General features: G+C 41.8%; 2 protein-coding genes across 3 annotated transcripts; one reads left to right on the forward strand and one right to left on the reverse strand.

Annotated features, from left to right (window-relative positions):
- Positions 1-347: 347 nt before the first annotated feature.
- arfgap2 (ADP-ribosylation factor GTPase activating protein 2) lies at positions 348-11,391 on the forward strand. 2 transcript variants are annotated; one of them, XM_069688753.1, is made up of 17 exons: positions 348-438; positions 2,647-2,765; positions 2,886-2,958; positions 3,067-3,198; positions 3,869-3,949; positions 4,523-4,622; positions 5,544-5,600; positions 6,828-6,872; positions 7,464-7,516; positions 7,844-7,980; positions 8,057-8,188; positions 8,329-8,457; positions 8,559-8,711; positions 8,798-8,924; positions 9,046-9,133; positions 11,089-11,213; positions 11,280-11,391. In XM_069688753.1, the coding sequence occupies exons 1-17, from the start codon at positions 367-369 to the stop codon at positions 11,298-11,300; spliced, it is 1,644 nt and encodes a 547-aa protein (XP_069544854.1). In that variant the 5' UTR covers positions 348-366; the 3' UTR covers positions 11,301-11,391. The 2 variants fall into 2 exon arrangements, with proteins under 2 accessions (XP_069544854.1, XP_069544855.1); XM_069688754.1 differs by lacking the exon at positions 6,828-6,872.
- A 1,085-nt stretch (positions 11,392-12,476) lies between these two features.
- pex16 (peroxisomal biogenesis factor 16) lies at positions 12,477-18,377 on the reverse strand. Its single transcript, XM_069688755.1, has 8 exons — positions 18,310-18,377; positions 17,659-17,759; positions 17,245-17,325; positions 16,215-16,361; positions 15,561-15,633; positions 15,078-15,197; positions 14,436-14,500; positions 12,477-13,924 (listed from the first exon to the last, which is right to left on the reverse strand). Exons 1-8 carry the CDS (start codon positions 18,375-18,377, stop codon positions 13,866-13,868), a joined length of 714 nt encoding a protein of 237 aa, XP_069544856.1. The 3' UTR covers positions 12,477-13,865.
- Between the last annotated feature and the right edge of the window lie 2 nt (positions 18,378-18,379).

Consider the following 18,379-nt stretch of genomic DNA (forward strand, 5'->3'; position numbering starts at 1 on the left):
GATGAAAGTCAGACAAAAAGGAAATTAAATGATCTCTTAAGTGCAATGAGGGGTGTCGCTTCATGTGGAGGTCATTCAGAGTATAAATATTCAGGACATTCTGCCCAACTTTATTATAAAAATTTAAAATGACTGTTTTCTTAAGAGTGTTTTGGTCACTATAGATCCAGACCTAATCTTGTGAATTAATCCTATTAAAGGCTCGATGCTGATTGGTTGGGTGAAGAAAGGGGCCAGCTAATTAGTGAAGAAAGTTTTCTTTTGCCGCTTTGAGTTTTTGGTTAGCTCAACTTTCGCTTTTGTACTATTTGGGGCTCACGACTTACCGTAGTGACGTCAGTTTATGGCAATCGTCAGGGTGGCAAGATGGCTACGGAACCAAATAAGACCGAAATCCTTACCATTTTCAAAAGATTAAGATCTATTCCTACGAACAAGGTAACCAAGTACGACGCCGTCCGTGTTTTTCACCGGCACCCGTCGGTTAGCTTCGTCTGTGCGGTTAACAGCTGTTAGCTAGCCAGCTAGCCGTTTTGTAGCTAGGCAGCTAACTGCTCGGTCAGACTGCTAGCCCGAGCTAACGGCTGCTAGCCCGAGCTAACGGCTGCTAGCCTGCCGGTAAAGCAGCCGAACAGAAAGGCCACGTAAACGGGTTGTGCACTTTGAGGAAGCTAATCGGCTAAGCTACGTTACCTTCAGGAAATTAAGCAGAATGAGTCCGATTCAAGTTTAAATGAATCCAAAATAAGTTACGCAGTTTAACGACAGTAACGTGTACGATGGTGATGTCGGGCTGTGTGGATGCTGGATGTGTATTAGTACATGTTAGATGTGTATTAGTACATGTAAGATGTGTATTAGTACATGTTAGATGTGTGTTAGTACATGTTAGATGTGTGTTAGTACATGTTAGATGTGTATTAGTACATGTTAGATGTGTGTTAGTACATGTTAGATGTGTGTTAGTACATGTAAGATGTGTATTAGTACATGTAAGATGTGTGTTAGTACATGTTAGTACGTGTTAGATGTGTATTAGTACATGTTAGTACGTGTTAAATGTGTATTAGTACATGTTAGATGTGTATTAGTACATGTTAGATGTGTATTAGTACATGTAAGATGTGTGTTAGTACATGTTAGTACGTGTTAGATGTGTATTAGTACATGTTAGTACGTGTTAGATGTGTATTAGTACATGTTAGATGTGTGTTAGTACATGTTAGATGTATATTAGTACATGTTAGATGTATATTAGTACATGTTACATATGTAGTTAGTACATGTTAGATGTGTATTAGTACATGTTAGATGTGTATTAGTACATGTAAGATGTGTATTAGTACATGTTAGTACGTGTTAGATGTGTGTTAGTACATTTTAGTACATGTTAGATGTGTGTTAGTACATGTTAGATGTGTGTTAGTACATGTTAGATGTGTGTTAGTACATGTTAGATGTGTATTAGTACATGTTAGATGTGTGTTAGTACATGTTAGATGTGTAGTTAGTACATGTTAGATGTGTATTAGTACATGTTAGATGTGTGTTAGTACATGTTAGATGTGTGTTAGTACATGTTAGTATGTGTTAGATGTGTATTAGTACATGTTAGATGTGTGTTAGTACATGTTAGATGTATATTAGTGCATGTTACATATGTAGTTAGTACATGTTAGATGTATATTAGTACATGTTAGATGTGTGTTAGTACATGTTACATATGTAGTTAGTACGTGTCAGATGTGTACTAGTACGTGTCAGATGTGTATTAGTACGTGTTAGATGTGTATTAGTACGTGTTAGATGTGTACTAGTACATGTTAGATGTATATTAGTACATGTTACATGTGTAGTTAGTACATGTTAGATGTATACTAGTACATGTGTAGTTAGTACATGTTACATGTGTAGTTAGTACATGTTAGATGTGTGTTAGTACATGTGTAGTTAGTACATATTACATGTGTAGTTAGTACATGTTAGATGTATATTAGTACATGTGTAGTTAGTACATATTAAATGTATATTAGTACATGTTACATGTGTAGTTTGTACGTGTTACATGTATAGTTTGTACGTGTTACATGTGTATTAGTATGTTAGATGTGTATTAGTACATTATATGTGTATTAGTACGTGTTAGATGTGTATTAGTACGTGTTACATGTGTGTCAGTACGTGTTACATGCGTGTTAGTACGTGTTAGATGCATATTAGTAAGTGTTACATGTGTATTAGTATGTGTTAGATGTGTGTCAGTACGTGTTACATGTGTATTAGTAAATATTAGTACATGTTACATGTGTATTAGTACATGTTAGTATATGTTACATGTGTAGTAGTACATGTTACATGTGTATTAAGTACATGTTACATGTGTATTAGTACATGTTAGTACATGTTACATGTGTATTAGTACATGTTAGTGTATGTTACATGTGTAGTTAGTACATGTTACATGTGTATTAAGTACATGTTAGATGTGTATTAGTACATGTTAGTACATGTTACATGTGTGGTGCCTGTATGGCTGCTGAACTCTGGGACCATCACACTTGTGTTGGTGCAGATGTCATTGATGATGTCATTAGGTTGTCCAGGTGTAACAACAGTTGATGAATTGAACACGCTCCTTCTGTCCAGGCATGTTTTGACTGCGCTGCCAAGAACCCGAGCTGGGCCAGCATCCCCTACGGTGTGTTCCTGTGCATCGACTGCTCCGGCATCCACCGCTCACTGGGGGTTCACCTCAGCTTCATCAGGTGAGCTTCACCTGAGTGATCTCAGTTCAGTCTTTCGACTACGACTGCCGCTGCCATGATCAGCTGTAACTGCCATCAATAGAGAGTGTTGAGCACCTGTTTGCTTCCTGTTTCCTCCAGATCCACCGAGTTGGACTCCAACTGGAACTGGTTTCAGCTCAGATGTATGCAGGTCGGAGGGAACGCCAACGCGGTAAGTTAGAGACTCGGTCTGAGAAACCCTTCGATGTGGCCGAGCTCTGATGCAGGTGTTTTGGTCAAATCTCTGATGTAATGAGCCTCTTTCTCCTCTTGTCTTCAGACGTCTTTCTTCCGCCAGCACGGCTGCTCCACAAATGACACCAACGCCAAGTATAACAGTCGTGCAGCCCAGATGTACAGGGAGAAGATTCGGCAGCAGGCGAACACTGCGTTGTCCAAATATGGCACAGATGTGAGTATAAATCAGGTGGAAACGTTTTAATTCATCACTTTATTACGGGCCATATTTCTGCATTAATGCCGAGAGCAGAAGACTGGCAGGCCAGCTGGACTCCTATTTTATTTATCAAATGCCTTCAGTCATCGTAAAACTGAAAAGTAAAGATCTGAACTTTAATGTGAAATGTAATTTTCTTTATCTTTAAACGGATTTTGTAATTGTTATAAAAAAAATATCATTCAGGATCTGGTACATGAAGTAACGGGTACAGGGAGCGGTCCGGGACATTTTGAATGGCACGTGGCCCGTTAATACATCAGAAGTTTATAATGATTGAGCAGCAACGAATCTGATGTAAGATGTTAAAAATAACATATTTGCAGCTGAAAAGCGATATGTTTATTAGTTTTCTGTAGTCATAGTTTACGTCACCACAGTCATCTTAGTTTTGTACCTCACAGGTTGAGCGCTCAGTCCAAATGACATCATCCACATGTTACATAAGACGGTGACGGTATGATCATTGAGCCATGTCAGTCCAGTCCAGAGTACAAAGAGCACGACTCAGTGCTTCATGATCATTCTATTAAAAACTAAATGTTAGAATTATAAACCTGTGTGCCCATCATTAGATCTATTATTTATATTATTAGATCATCATTAATGTGTCTCTTTATTCCAGCTGTGGATCGACTCCTCTGCAGCAGGAACTCCTGCAGCTCCGGAGAAGAAAGAGACGGACTTCTTTGCCCAACACACACAGGTTTGTTTTTTTGATAAAATGGTTGCTGCTAGTTTGAATAAAAAAGTTATTTCATTCAGCTTCATATTATAGAAGTGCCTCACTGATATTATACTTGATCTATATTCATATATCAAAATATATTGGCCAGTTGTAAAAAACTTTGCTGGACATTAAATTCTAATCATTAAAATCTTTAAACTGCAAATGAATAGTGCATTAATATATTTATGTTGATATTAAAAAAATATGCTTTAATATAAATGTTGCCTGTAAAATATTGAAAAATCAGAACTGTAATAGATTATTGTGTATCAATAGAATAGTTCTTAATAAGTGGTGTTGAGAGGTCTGTATTAGCCCTGCTGCAGTATCTCGTTACTTATCAGCTGACACGTGTTTATTGATCCGTGATGAGCTGAAACAGACTGATTACATCATCCCGACTACGTAGCCTCAGATTCTACATGAAGCTTTGAAGGAACTTTAATGAGTCTAAAATTCAAACAAAGAGAGCAAGAATGAGCCTTCATACATTTATGTCGCCTAATAAAGAAAATACAAACAGCTGTGATGTATTTGTCCTGTTTTCAGCCTGCTAACGACTGGAGCGTGTCGCCGCCCTCTGAACCGCAGCACAACGGAGCTGCTGTCAATCACCAGCTGACGGACACGAAACTCCAGGACGACAACCGTGAGTGGAACAAACCTGTTTACTTCATCATGTGGAGCACCATGTGGTGGTGGTGGGAGGGGGAGGGACCTCTGTTTAGGCTGGTTTAGTCATCCATCCATCCATCCATCCATCATCAATCCATCATCCATCCATCCATCCATCATCAATCCATCCATCATCAATCCATCCATCCATCCATCATCAATCCATCCATCCATCATCCACCCATCCATCATCAATCCATCCATCCATCATCAATCCATCCATCCATCCATCATCCATCCATCCATCCATCATCATCCATTCATCCATCCATCCATCATCCAAACATCCATCCATCCATCCATCCATCCATCCGTCCGTCCGTCCGTCCATCCATCCATCCATCCATCCATCCATCATCAAATCCATCCATCCATCCATCATCAATCCATCCATCCATCATCCATCCATCCATCATCCAAACATCCATACATCCATCCATCATCCATCCATCCATCCATCGTCCATCCATCCATCATCCAAACATCCATCATCCATCCATCCATCCATCCGTCCGTCCATCCATCCATCCATCCATCCATCCATCCATCCATCCATCCATCCATCCATCCATCCATCCATCCATCCATCCATCATCCATCCTGCTCCTCTGATCCGGTCTGGGTCCAGCAGGTGCAGCAGGATAGTCCAGACTCTGTCTCTGAGTTCTGCAGTGGAAACTCATCTCAGCATTTGTACCGGTTTGTGTTTGTGCTCTTTGTGCAGCGTGTTTGGGGCCTATAAGATTCAAAATGTTGCATTATGGGAGGTGTAGTATTCTGTATTTTTGGAGTATGACTGATGCCAGAGACTAAAAGTCATGATAGCTCTGTTGATTTGTCTGTTTGTTAAATGCGAGTTTTGTGTTGCCTGAAATGTTTCTCTGGTTCTTTGTAGAGGCAGAAGACGGGCCGAGCATCGACGGTCTGAGCACATCACCCAAAGCCTCCATCGGTGAGTATCCTCTGGGTTCAGCCTCTGTGGCTCTAATGTAACTGCAGAGCTCTCGGCTACGGCTTCCCTTCTCATCTTTTCACATTTGTGCTCATTCATGCGTTCCTCAGTCTGAGTGTACAGCCTCATATCTGTATTTCTGTCTTTTTATCTCTCTGTTTATCTCTGCAAACACTTTCACTTTGACACCGTCTGTATGGCTGCATATTTTCTCTTTGTTTCAGTCATACAAAGCAGAGAAATGTTCTCATCCTTCAGATGTCTGCAAGTGCAGGTTGTAATTATCTGCACAAAGAAGAACACAATACCTGCAAACACCTCGTTCCTGTCAGTGGAAATTAATCCTCAACCTTTCACCTCTGTTCACTGGATGAAAAGAATAGGGTGTCTTTGAGTTTCCTACCTTTTGTACATTTTATTAACAAGGTGCTCAGAAAAGGTTTGAAGGGAGAAGAATTGGAAATAGTGATGAATCTGCAGATTACAAAGAATAGATATTTAATTAAGGAGCATATTTTCTACAGAAGGAGTGATTACAATGTTCCTATCAAAGAATGACAAAATGGGAACATTTAAAATCAATTGAGAAAAGTCAGTTTCTATTTATGTTAATATACAATGAAACAAAAAAGCAGCTGTTGATGTTGTCAAGTCTTCAAACAAATGTCTAAAATCTTTAACTGAATATTGAAACAATTATTTATCTGTTGATTGGACTTAGAATTTACATAATACATACAATGTGTGATGAAATCCTTCAAAGAGTGTTCCTGAACGCAGCACGGTGCTGCACACGGAGCAGGATCAACAATAACACGTTGTTGTGACCACTACTTCGTGAAATGGTGAAATCACTAATGTTCCAGTACACTCTGGACTTATTGGTGCTCCTGCTCCGTGCTGCGTTCAGGAACACTCTGGACTTATTGGTCCTACTGCTCCGTGTGCAGCACTGTGCTACGTTCGGGAACATTCTGGACTTATTGGTCCTACTGCTCCGTGTGCAGCACTGTGCTACGTTCAGGAACACTCTGAACTTATTGGTCCTCCTGCTCCATTTGCAGCACGGTGCTGCGTTCAGGAACACTGAACTGTTTGATCACACCTCATCCATCATAGCAGCAGTGTGTGCAGTGGTGTAATGTTGACCCAAACAAAGATGTGATTCTTGTGCTCTTCCTCTGTGTTCTGTATGATGACTGCTGATTGGTCGGTCCGGTCCTGTAGAGGACGCCATGCGTTTGTCATTACAGGAGGGATGGACACCTGAAGGTGATCAGTGTGGGCTGCTTGATTGACATCTTGCTCAGCAGCTGGTTGAGGAGAGTGTGTGATAACTGTGCTGTTGGTGAGCTTCTGCTGTTCAACCAGCTGTAACAACGTGCAGCTCCGTCAGGACTACTGAGACCAGCTGATCCATCTGTCTCACATACCTGGTTTCAGATGCAGCATGCTGATGTTGTGGCACCAAAACTCAGAAGGACACAAACAGGATCAGAAGAATGCTAATAATCAGTTTTCATCTCAACAGTGCGATGTCTCTGAAATTTGAATAGTTTTTATGGTCTGTAATCTTAGTTCCTACCTTCTCACCACACACACTGGCTGACTAACATCTGCTTCACAGAAGCTTTTCATCTCAGAAGGTCACATTCAATCTTGTGTTTGTAACTGAGCGTCATGATGTTCAGTCCGAGAATGAACGATAAAACCGTCTCAGTGCTGTTTGTCTGCAGCAGCTTTTATCAGAATCACCTGGTTTTCATGAGCTGATACCTTTTTATTGCTTCGCTTGAATTGAGACTTAAAAATGAAAATATTCTGCAGATGAAATGTTTGAACAGATTTCCACTTGTGTGTTAGATGTGAAGCCGTCCATCATCGGGAAGAAGAAGCCCATGGCTGCCAAAAAAGGGGTGAGTTGCACCGAGCCGGACCACAAACCAGCTGCCGGTCTGAGGGTCCCGTCGCTCACGTGAACAGAGCGGAGCTGTTAGAAATCTTAAGATTACTAGTTCTCAAAATGATGTGCTAATGTTAAACTAAAGATGTAATTTCAGCCTCGTTAGTGTCAAAGTGAACGAGACACGTAGAAATACTAAAACAGGGCTGTGATCTGGAGGGTCGTTTTAAAGAGACGCCAGTTTCTTGTCGGCCGAATGCTGCAGATGCATTTGACCCTTTTAACACGTGACTTTCACCCAGAAGTGATCAGTGTTCCCCGTGTTCCCACGCTGCTGCAGCTCGGTGCAAAGAAAGGCCTCGGAGCCCAGAAGGTCAGCAGCAAGAGCTTCTCCGAGGTGGAGAAGCAGGCGCAAGTGGCTGAGAAGCTGAGAGAGGAGCAGGTGGCCGAGGCTAAGAAACAAGCTGAGGAATCCATGTAAGGGAACACATATTCTCCTTCACTTCACTGGTTTTATTTCAACTAAAACCAGGATTCTCTGAAATTCCTGCAGTGTGGCCTCGATGCGTCTGGCCTACAAAGAGCTGGAGATCGACAGGAAGATGGAGGAGAAGAAGCTTCAGACTCTGGAGGGAAAGAAGAGGGAGCAGGCTGAGAGGCTGGGCATGGGCTTCGGCAACAGGAGGTAACATAGCAACCTCAGGTCAGAGGTCAGAGGTCGTCTTACTGAGGATGATCAACGTTCATGAAATGGACTCTCACAGTTTTTACTTTGAACATGAAGTACTTTAAATTTGTGCCCTGATTTCCTGTTTCCTGTTCCAGCGCTGTGTCTCACTCAGTGATGTCAGAGATGCAGGTGATCGAGCAGGAAACGCCTGTTGGAGCCAAGTCCTCCTCTCGCTCCAAACTGGACATGTTCGACGAGCCCGGCTTCACCTCTGGACCCCCAAAGTACACCTGAGTATTTATATTTCTTATAAATGGAATGATTATTTACAGGAGGATGATGAAGCAGAGGTTCGGTCCTTACTCCTCTGTGTCTCCTGTTTCAGATATAAGGACAACCCGTTCACAGTGGGGGACAGCTTCGGGTCCCGGTGGGACACTGAGGGAGGGACCGCCTCCTTTACGGCCTCCTGGGCCCTGGAGAAGGAGGAGCCTAAAGAGGAGGTCACCATCTCTAGTATTCAGCCTATAGGAGAGAGGTATCTTCATGTTCATACACGCTGCGGTGTTTCTCTGAGTCCTGGACCGGTCCCAGTTCTGATCCGGCCTCTTGTGTTGAACTCAGACTTCCCAGCAGGAGAAAAGCCGAGGTGTCGTCTCCGGTCTCCGAGTCCAGTGAGGCCCGGCAGAAGTTTGCCAACGCGAAGGCGATCTCGTCGGACATGTTCTTCGGTCGAGAGAGCAGCGCCGAGGTGAGAAACTTCTCTTCATTTTAGTTTAAAAACAAGATTTAATTCTCTAAAGTTGAAACAGTAACTGGAGAGAGATGGTTGAGTTTATATCGCTAAAGCTGAATCTGTTGTTGTTGCTCAGTACGATGCTAAGACCCGACTGGAGAGCATGTCTGGCAGCACTTCCATCAGCTCAGCTGACCTGTTCGGAGACGGCAGCGACCATAAAGGTAAAATCTGTTTTGATCAAACTCAAAGACGACTTTTATATTTGAGCTGTGAAGCACGCTAAAAATAATCACTCAGGATTTGTGGCTCTATTTTTATCCTCATAAAAAGTAATAAAAAAAGTAAAACTTTTATTTTATGTCATTGAGTCTAAAGCTAAATCTTTAAAAATGGTTAATCTGTCCACTATTGTTGTTAGAAAACTGAACTCAAACAGGAGGTCTCCTCACATCCAGTCTATTGGTAGACACTGCAGTTCACTGATGTCCCCTAAACGCCTCACATGCAGTCCATTGGTAGACACTGCAGTTCACTGATGTCCCCTAAACGCCTCACATGCAGACTATTGGTAGATACTACTGTTCACTGATGTCCCCTAAACGCCTCGCATACAGACTATTGATAGACTACTAAAAAAAATCCAGAACATCACATCATATAAAAGTTATAAATTGATTTGCATCTGATTGTGTGGAATAAGTATATTATCCCGTAGCAGAACATGACTCAGTACTTGGTGGAGAAAGCGTTGTTGGCGAGGTCAGAGGTCAGACGTTTCTGGTAGTTGGTCTCCAGGTTTGAACATCTCAGGAGGGATGTTGTTCACTCCTCTTTGCAGATCCTCCAAACCCTTCAGGTTTTCAGGCTGTTGCTCGGCAACAGGAAGCTTCAGCTCCCTCCACAGATGTTCTCTGGGATGAAGGTCCGGAGACCGGCTCGACCTCTACGTGACCTTCTTGTGCTTCTTCTTGAGCTTTTATACAGGTAACGAGTTGAGACGTGTCTTTTATACAGGTGACGAATCGAGACGGGGGTCTTTTATACAGGTAACAAGTTGAGACGGGTGTCTTTTATACAGGTAACAAGTTGAGACGGGTGTCTTTTATACAGGTAACAAGTTGAGATGGGTGTCTTTTATACAGATGTCTTTTTTACAGGTAACGAGTCGAGACGGGTGTCTTTTATACAGGTAAAGAGTTGAGACGGGTGTCTTTTATACAGGTAACAAGTTGAGACGGGTGTCTTTTATACAGGTAACAATTTGAGACGGGTGTCTTTTATACAGGTAATAAGTTGAGACGGGTGTCTTTTATACAGGTGACCAGTTGAGATGGGTGTCTTTTATAGAGGTAAAGAGTTGAGACGGGTGTCTTTTATACAGATAACAAGTTGAGACGTGTGTCTTTTATACAGGTAACCAGTTGAGACAGGTGTCTTTTATACAGGTAACAAGTTGAGACGGGTGTCTTTTATACAGGTAACCAGTTGAGACGGGTGTCTTTTATACAGGTAAAGAGTTGAGACGGGTGTCTTTTATACAGGTAACCAGTTGAGACGGGTGTCTTTTATACAGGTAACCAGTTGAGACGGGTGTCTTTTATACAGGTAACCAGTTGAGACGGGTGTCTTTTATACAGGTAAAGAGTTGAGACGGGTGTCTTTTATACAGGTAAAGAGTTGAGACGGGTGTCTTTTATACAGATAACAAGTTGAGACGGGTGTCTTTTATACAGGTAACAAGTTGAGACGGGTGTCTTTTATACAGGTAACTAGTTGAGACAGGTGTCTTTTATGCAGGTAACCAGTTGAGACAGGTGTCTTTTATACAGGTTTATACATTTTCTTAAAGCGAGAGGACAAATCTAACCGTCTGTAGGAGACAGAATTCTTGCTGGTTGGAGATCAAATACTTATTTCACAATCAAATGCAAATCAATTTATAACTTTATATGATTTTTTTTTAAATATATATATATATATATTCTGTGTCTTTGTTCAAATAAACCTCCATTACAATTAGAGACCGTTCATTTCCTTGTCAGTGGGCAAACTTACAAACTCAGCGAGAGATGAAATAATTATTACGTGGCATTGGTAAAATGACGAGGCATCTTTTGATATGAGATCGTAGGTTCAGTTCCAGCCTGAGCTTTAAATGTTTTGTTTCCTCTCTAAGGAAGAGCATCCGGCTTTGACAGCGTGCTCCCGTCCGGCCCCGACATCGCTCAGTTCAAACAGGGAGTGAAGACCGTCGCAGGGAAGATGGCCGTCCTCGCCAACGGCGTCATGAACACGATCCAGGTGAGACCTCAGGAGTCTGCATTACTTCATTTGAACATTTTCTCATACCTGTTGTTTTGTTCTCAGGACCGTTACGGCTCCTACTGAGAAGGACGACATCACTCAGTACCGCCTGAGTGGAGCCAACCAGCCTCCTGACGGACCTGCATTTGGATGGAGGAGAGAGGGGGAAGAGAGGGGGGGGTTGCATGGGAAAACACGTGGTCCATGTCGTCCTTGTCGTCCTCCACTAGAGACGATGTTCCAGGAGTGAGACGTTCTTTCTTCTCTCACTCTCATCAGCTGACTCTTGAGTTTTATTTTCATAATTGAAACCATCACAGGTTCGAGTCTTTTGCTAAACAAGGAGTTTTATTCTAATTTTATGTCCAGAAGGTTTTTGGTCTTAGATTTTCAAAATGATGTCAGAGTTAATTCAACTATATTTTATTCCTTACACATAAATCAAAGTGTTGATTTTGATTCTTCTTATTATGGAAAATGTCATGCTTGTTTTTTGTTTTATTGTGATATTAAAAAAAGGTGCAGTATATATATATTTTTAGCTTTAATTTGAACAAGAACCCACCATGTTTGAGTTGTGTTCATGGCTCTGTTTGAGAGCTTGGAGTTCCGTATTTCTGTCAGAGCATCAAACACAAGATGTCCTTGCTGCTTTGGTTATTTACTTTTTAAAAATTATTAAACACAGGAAGCGCACAGGTGGAGCGGCGTCATCAGACAGAAATTAGAAATTACAGGTGGATTAAACTCACAACAAATGAGCATTAAAGTGTCATTTTAAGTATGTACATACATGTTTTTTCACACAGAACATGCTAAGTCCCAGCTCATGAAACAATAACATTGTTTTGACTATGCATCTCCTCGAAACACCTTTTGGTAAGTTTTACTTTGAGGCTGAATGTGAAGTCTGCCTCGGCTCTTATTTTGAAAGGCTTTACATTTCTGTTCAGGTTCCCAATGCTCCTCACATTCATGACACCCCTGACTCACTGTCGGTATTTCTGTAAATGTCACTGCCATGTTGAATACAACACCTGGTGTGATCAAATCAGACATCTTCACACCCGCCCGTCACGTTCCTGTTCACCGATGCTCCGGCCAAACTTCACATTCAGCACGTTTTCAGGAGTAGATGGTGACACTTCTGGAAAGCGGTTTGTAATTTTCTTTGTTCCATCAGTCATATTTTCCCAGTGTGGCCACACCTGTGTACGCCCCACCTTAAAAACCTCTCTGAAAAGAAACTTAAATGTGGACTGAAAGGATGAAAAACTATTTATTTGTAGGCTACAAAAAGTACCTTATTGGGTATGTTAATAAAGATTGAAAACCTCCACTGTGCTCTCTGTGGCTCCAACACACACACACACACACTCACTCTCACACAAACCTGTTTGTTCTGTCTCAAGTTGTGGAACTTCCTCGTTTACAGCAGCTCAGTTGTTTCTGAGGAATTTGAAGTGGATGCCTGCTGGTGGAAACCAGTTGGTACTCAGTTTTCTGTGCTTGTCATTGTTTAGTTTTACGTGTTCTCACTAACAATGAGTCATCAACACAAAGCTGCACAGTGTGACAGATAAAGAGCTGCAAGTTTGAAATTCACAACCTGAACCGTCAGACCTGACCCGATCGGTCCAGATTATTGAATTATTCAAGCAGGTCTGAGAGGGTCGGGCTGTGCGCTGCGCCGGATCAGTGAACTGTGAGGGCGCGGGGCTTCTTCCTCAGCTGTGGGTCTGATGTGGGTCAGAAATTACAGACGAGGTCAACTAAAAAAGAAACTGAACCCAGAAGAGTCTTTGGTGAAACCAGCGTGAGGTAGACAGGAAACAGTTTTTATTTTGGAAACGGCTCATTTAGCGACACTTCCTCTACAGGTTTACACTGGGTTTAAAACTTGTTTTAAGACTGGTTTTAAACTGTACTTCCTGTACAGTTCAGCTGCCCCCTACAATCCCACAGGACAGCTGTTCTGTTGTAGATTATTTGTATTGATTATTCAGAGGACGTCAGCTGAGTAGACGGTTCAGGAGACATTCCTGTCCACAGTGATTAAAGATACGTGTCCTAGACACGTCCCAACGTGGTCTGAGCAGACCGGATCTCAGTGCGTTCACACTGAAACCAGAGCGGACCACTTGAGATCGGCCGTTGATGGCAGGCGTAAACAGGCTCGAAGACAAAGATGTTCTGCCACAAATCGTACAAACCCGTCATTAGCTTGTAGAAAATGAAGAATGAATCTCTTCAACACGCCTCTAACACGAGCAAAACATTTACCGGTGCTTCACAGTCTCACAAACCGGAGCAGCAACGATCAGTTCATTGGGCAGAAAGTTAATTGCTAATTATTTTGATAATTAATCATTTAAAGTAGTTTTAGAGGCCAAACAACTGATTGATTAATCAAGAAAATAACTGACATATTAATCAATAAGGACAAATAGTTAATAAACCTCTAAACTGTTGATTGCTGACAATAAATTGATGAACAGAATAAAATAAACGGTCAGAGGGTCGATGGTGTCCATGTGGTTTCGTCAGATTTCGGGGGGTTGTGACGAGTGACTGCAGTCAAAACAAGTCAACAGTCCTTCCTCACCATCGCTGACCGTCAAACATCGAAGGTCCGAGGACGTCCAGGTTTTATCCCCAGTTGTAGAAGTAGATCTTTTGCCAGGTGGGGAGGTAATCCATGAGCGGGCCTGAACACACAGACCACAGGATCATTATTCTCCTTATATAGTCCTTCTTACCGTCTTCAACTGATTACCAGCTCGTCTGTTTGGGCCACAAACTCATCACTGCAGCTCGAATGGTTTCACATTTTCTTTACATCCACATTTTTGACATTAGCCTTCGTTTTCAGTCCAGATGAACTCAGCCTTCTTGTTTTTGCACCAAACACACTTCTGTCTCAGTTTTGTGTAATTTATCAGGAGAAATTTCAGACATGTTTCAGTTCCCTTGAAGAGAGGAAAGTAAATCTGGGTCTCATCTGTATAGTATGTAATCTGATCTGATCAAACTCCACCCACTCAGTCCTGATGGAGCAGATCAGCTGATTCAGAAGATCAGTCTCTTAACAAACTGGGAATCTTTGTTTATATATATATATATATATATAATTTATTTATTTATTTATTTTTTTAAAGTCATGAATATTTACTGCAACACAGAAATCCTTTCAGGGGTTTTACGTCCCGCTGAACTTACGCGCCACGAGCCCAATTCCTGGAACGTGATCGGCCAGAAGTCGGAGCAGGAAGAGAATCTTCTCCCTTCAGATGAAACAGGAAACACAGTTCAAACTCTGAAAGGCTGATGGTGCCAACAAACTTGCATTTTCTGCAATTTAAAACATGCATTTGTTCTGATTCTTGCAAAACGGACAATAATCATAAATAAGTTCAGTGACCAAACAGACATCTTTTGAAACAACAGGGGACAGATGGATGAAAACTATTTAAATATTGATGGAGCTCAATAAGATGCTCTACTTCTGCAGCAATTAGCCAGATAATGTAAGAAGTATAATACTAACAAGGATTATAATGTTCAGTTGTTATTCAGTCTGACTGACAGCTGCTGGTTTATTTTAATGGTCATTTTGTGGTGCTGTTGGTGTTCCTGATATTTTGTCCAACCTATTTAAAGTTCAATAAATGGCAGAGACTAATTTTGAAATATTTTGTGGTTCACATTTAAGGCAAACTGAAGAAATTTTGAGAATTTGTGGAGAATTTTTGCAAAGTTTTCACATACAAAATATAATGGATATAAAAGTCCTGATTATTTGCAGCTGTAATTTAATAGACTGTCCTCTTGAATGGGATTCAGACGTCCACAGATACTTACTCTGAGTATTTGTCGTAGAAGGGTGAACGCAGAAGGTAGTAGAGCAGAAGAAAGCCTCTCCTCTTCATCTCAGCTCTCTCCCACCGATTCTGAAACTTGGCGTCACTGAGAACAGAGAAGCTGCAGGAAACAGGAGACAGATGGATCACTCATCTTCTGTCGAGGAACTTCCTGAAGTTCAGGTACATCTTGTGTTTATAACTCACCATCTGATTACATTCTTAAATAAGATCCTGAAAGACGGAGAAGAACGGAGGCTTCGTCTTCAGGCGCAACAAACAGCTTGTGATATTCACAGATTTTATGACCTCATGAATGATGAACATATTATTATAATATATTCTATCTATACTATACTACATTATAATGATATAAATATTAATAATAATAATTTATTATATTACACCCTCAGCTTTCTTCAGCTCCTTTCTCTGCAGGTAAAATGGAGATTTTTCAACAGAAAGAAGGAGGAACTTAGTTTACCTGGAAATTTCAAGGACTCCGGAGACGAGCCACGGCTTCCACGACTGTTTCCCACAGAGGCCGAGGCAGAGAACTGCCGTCGGGGAGGAGTCAAAGACAAACTACAGAAAAATCATTAAATAATAATAATAATAATAAAAAAAGATCTACTCAGGTTTGTTCTCACTGCTGATTCAGCGCACATGAAGCTGTTTGTCCTCCAGAGCTCTGATGATTCAGTTGTCTCATTTTAAAATGTCCTTAATGCAGACTCACGGAAACAGCTGGAGTTCAGACTGTAACGACTTCAGCGGACCTGCAGAGTGCTGAGAGGAGATGAGAGGAGATGACTACTGATACTCTGATAAACAGCTGGTAGAAATGCAGCAATGAACCGGTACAGACCGGACAGGACCGGGGAACACTACCTGTGAGTAAACATGATGTCATCTTTGTAGGTCATTTCTGAGGTGCATTCATCAGTTTGTTAAAGTTACATGTTACATGTTACGTGATGTTTTGAGTACCGCTGCTTGTAAAATATAAAAGTAAAACTCCACAGATGATGTTTTTTAATGAAGTTTGCAGGACAATAAATAGATAGTGATGCATTTTGTCTGAATGAGAACTAGTGTGTGTTAAGATGAGATCCAGCAGCAGCAGGATGAAGGATACGGTGCACCAGCGGCCGGCCGATGTAAACACACTCCGCCACGGTGTCCTGCAGACGAAGCTCCGTTCTGCTGCTCAGCTTCTCCTGCAAGCTGCTGCTCTTCTTCTGACGCGGAGATCCCCAGAGACGCTCCTGCAGGGACCGAGCTGCTGACCACACACACACACACACACACACACACACACACACACACACACACACACACACACACACACACACACACACACACACACACACACACACACACACACACACACACACACACGCACACACAGGGAGGAGATGGAGAGGTTAGAGGTATTTATAAAGGTAACTACTGTTACAAAAAAGGGTAACTGTTACTACTATTACTACAACTACTACTACTACTACTACTATTACTACAACCATAACTACTACTACTACTACTACTACTACTATTACTATTACTACAACTACTACTACTACTACTACTACTACTGAGTTTTATTAGCTTCAGCACAAAGTGTTCTTTATAAGTCTGTTCTTTATGAGATCTGATCAGTTTTTGAGTAATGAATCCAGAACAGCAGCTGTTTATAAAGAGAAACCAGCCTGGATCTTCTTCAGGTTTTAAACAGATGTCAGCTGTCTGAAATACATTCTGAAAGTAGCTTCACCTCTCAACTCAACTCCAAGCAGCGACGTCACATTTGGCCTTCGGCATCAAAGCCAGAAGACGTCAGTGATCAGTCCTGACATTCTTCAGAGTTGGAGGAGCCAGCAGCTCTTTTCTGTCCGATGTGACCTTCTGTGGATCTGAACAAGTTCTTCATCCTCCAACACGAGGACCTGCTGTGCTTCTACCTCGTCTGAACTTTACATGTAAATACGTAAAGGCTTATTTCTTAATAAAAGACTGAACCATGATATTTAATAAACTGATAGGGGACTCAGGCAGTAGGAGTCATTTTCTTTTTCAGCAGGTAAGAAGAGTTGGAGCTGCACTGGTGAACCTCCAGAGATCCTCCAGACAGACACCTGATATCTCTCAGAGAATGCTGCTGTACTTACTGCTGCCCAGCGGCCTCATCACTCGTCCTGACCTCTGACCCACGAAGCAGGAGTCGTCCTGCTGCTCCCCGTTATCGTCATCTGTGGAACAAACAGTATCACAGAACTTTAAAGCACCGGGGTTTTTTTGGGCCACTTGGGTTTCAGCAAACATGGAGTTGGAGTTATGATGTCATCCACCTGAAGATTACAGACCAATGTTCACTCTTATTTTATCCTGACTTTAGTTTCTGTTTTACTTTCTGTCACGTATGTCGAGTGTCTGTTTTTCCTAAACGATGCATCATGAGTGGAATTCAAAGACTTGAACCTTGAAAACAGAAATAAAAATGAGAACAGTTCTTTCTCTTAAAGATAATGAACAAACATTTGAGACTATCTGAAAAGAAGTGATAAGACCAACAATCAACTGACCTTCACCAACAAGGTCCGCCCCTCTGTCCAGGGGGATTATGGGAGGTGAAGTCTGGATGCCAGATTTGTGCCACAGAAGAAGAATGATGCGAAAAACAGCCCTGGAAAGAGGAGACGGGGAGGAAGGACTTTCTAACAGCTTAAAGGGTTATTACACAGTATTACATGTTTGGAAACAAACCACAGCTATCAAACAGGAAGTGTCACATTTGATCAAGAAATAATATCGAAAACAAAAGGGTGAGCATCTTTTGTGCCTTAATGGCCAAATAAAGTGGACACTTGGTGAAGGTTAAGGTCTCGGCCCAGTCTGGAGTCCAGTTCTTCCCAGAGGTTGGTGCTGCAGCTCAATCAACGTCTTCCACTACAAACTGAATATTATTTCTGTATGCAGCTGGCTTTGAGCACAGAGGTGTTGTCATGTTAAAAGAGGGAAGGGACAAACACAAACTCTAGATTCAAACTTGACAACATCAGTGAATTATCGAGCAGTAAAGTTACTTATCACTGAGACCTGAAGGGTCCAACTGGCACCGAATGGTGTCCAGATACTTCTGCCCAATTCAAACCGGCTTGTTGGATGAATCTAAAATTGACCTCACTGCTTAACTTCTTATTTTCTGTAATTAAGACGAGAGGACGAAGCCGTACTTGAAGATGTGAATGAGTCCGATCACCAGCCAGCGGCCAACTTCGCCCCACAGCTTGCAGGCTCCCATCT

Source organism: Brachyistius frenatus, unplaced genomic scaffold (assembly GCF_029030835.1).
Source record: "Brachyistius frenatus isolate BFR_SWC_R1_liver_20210118 unplaced genomic scaffold, ASM2903083v1 Contig_711, whole genome shotgun sequence".
Lineage (NCBI taxonomy): Eukaryota > Metazoa > Chordata > Actinopteri > Embiotocidae > Brachyistius > Brachyistius frenatus.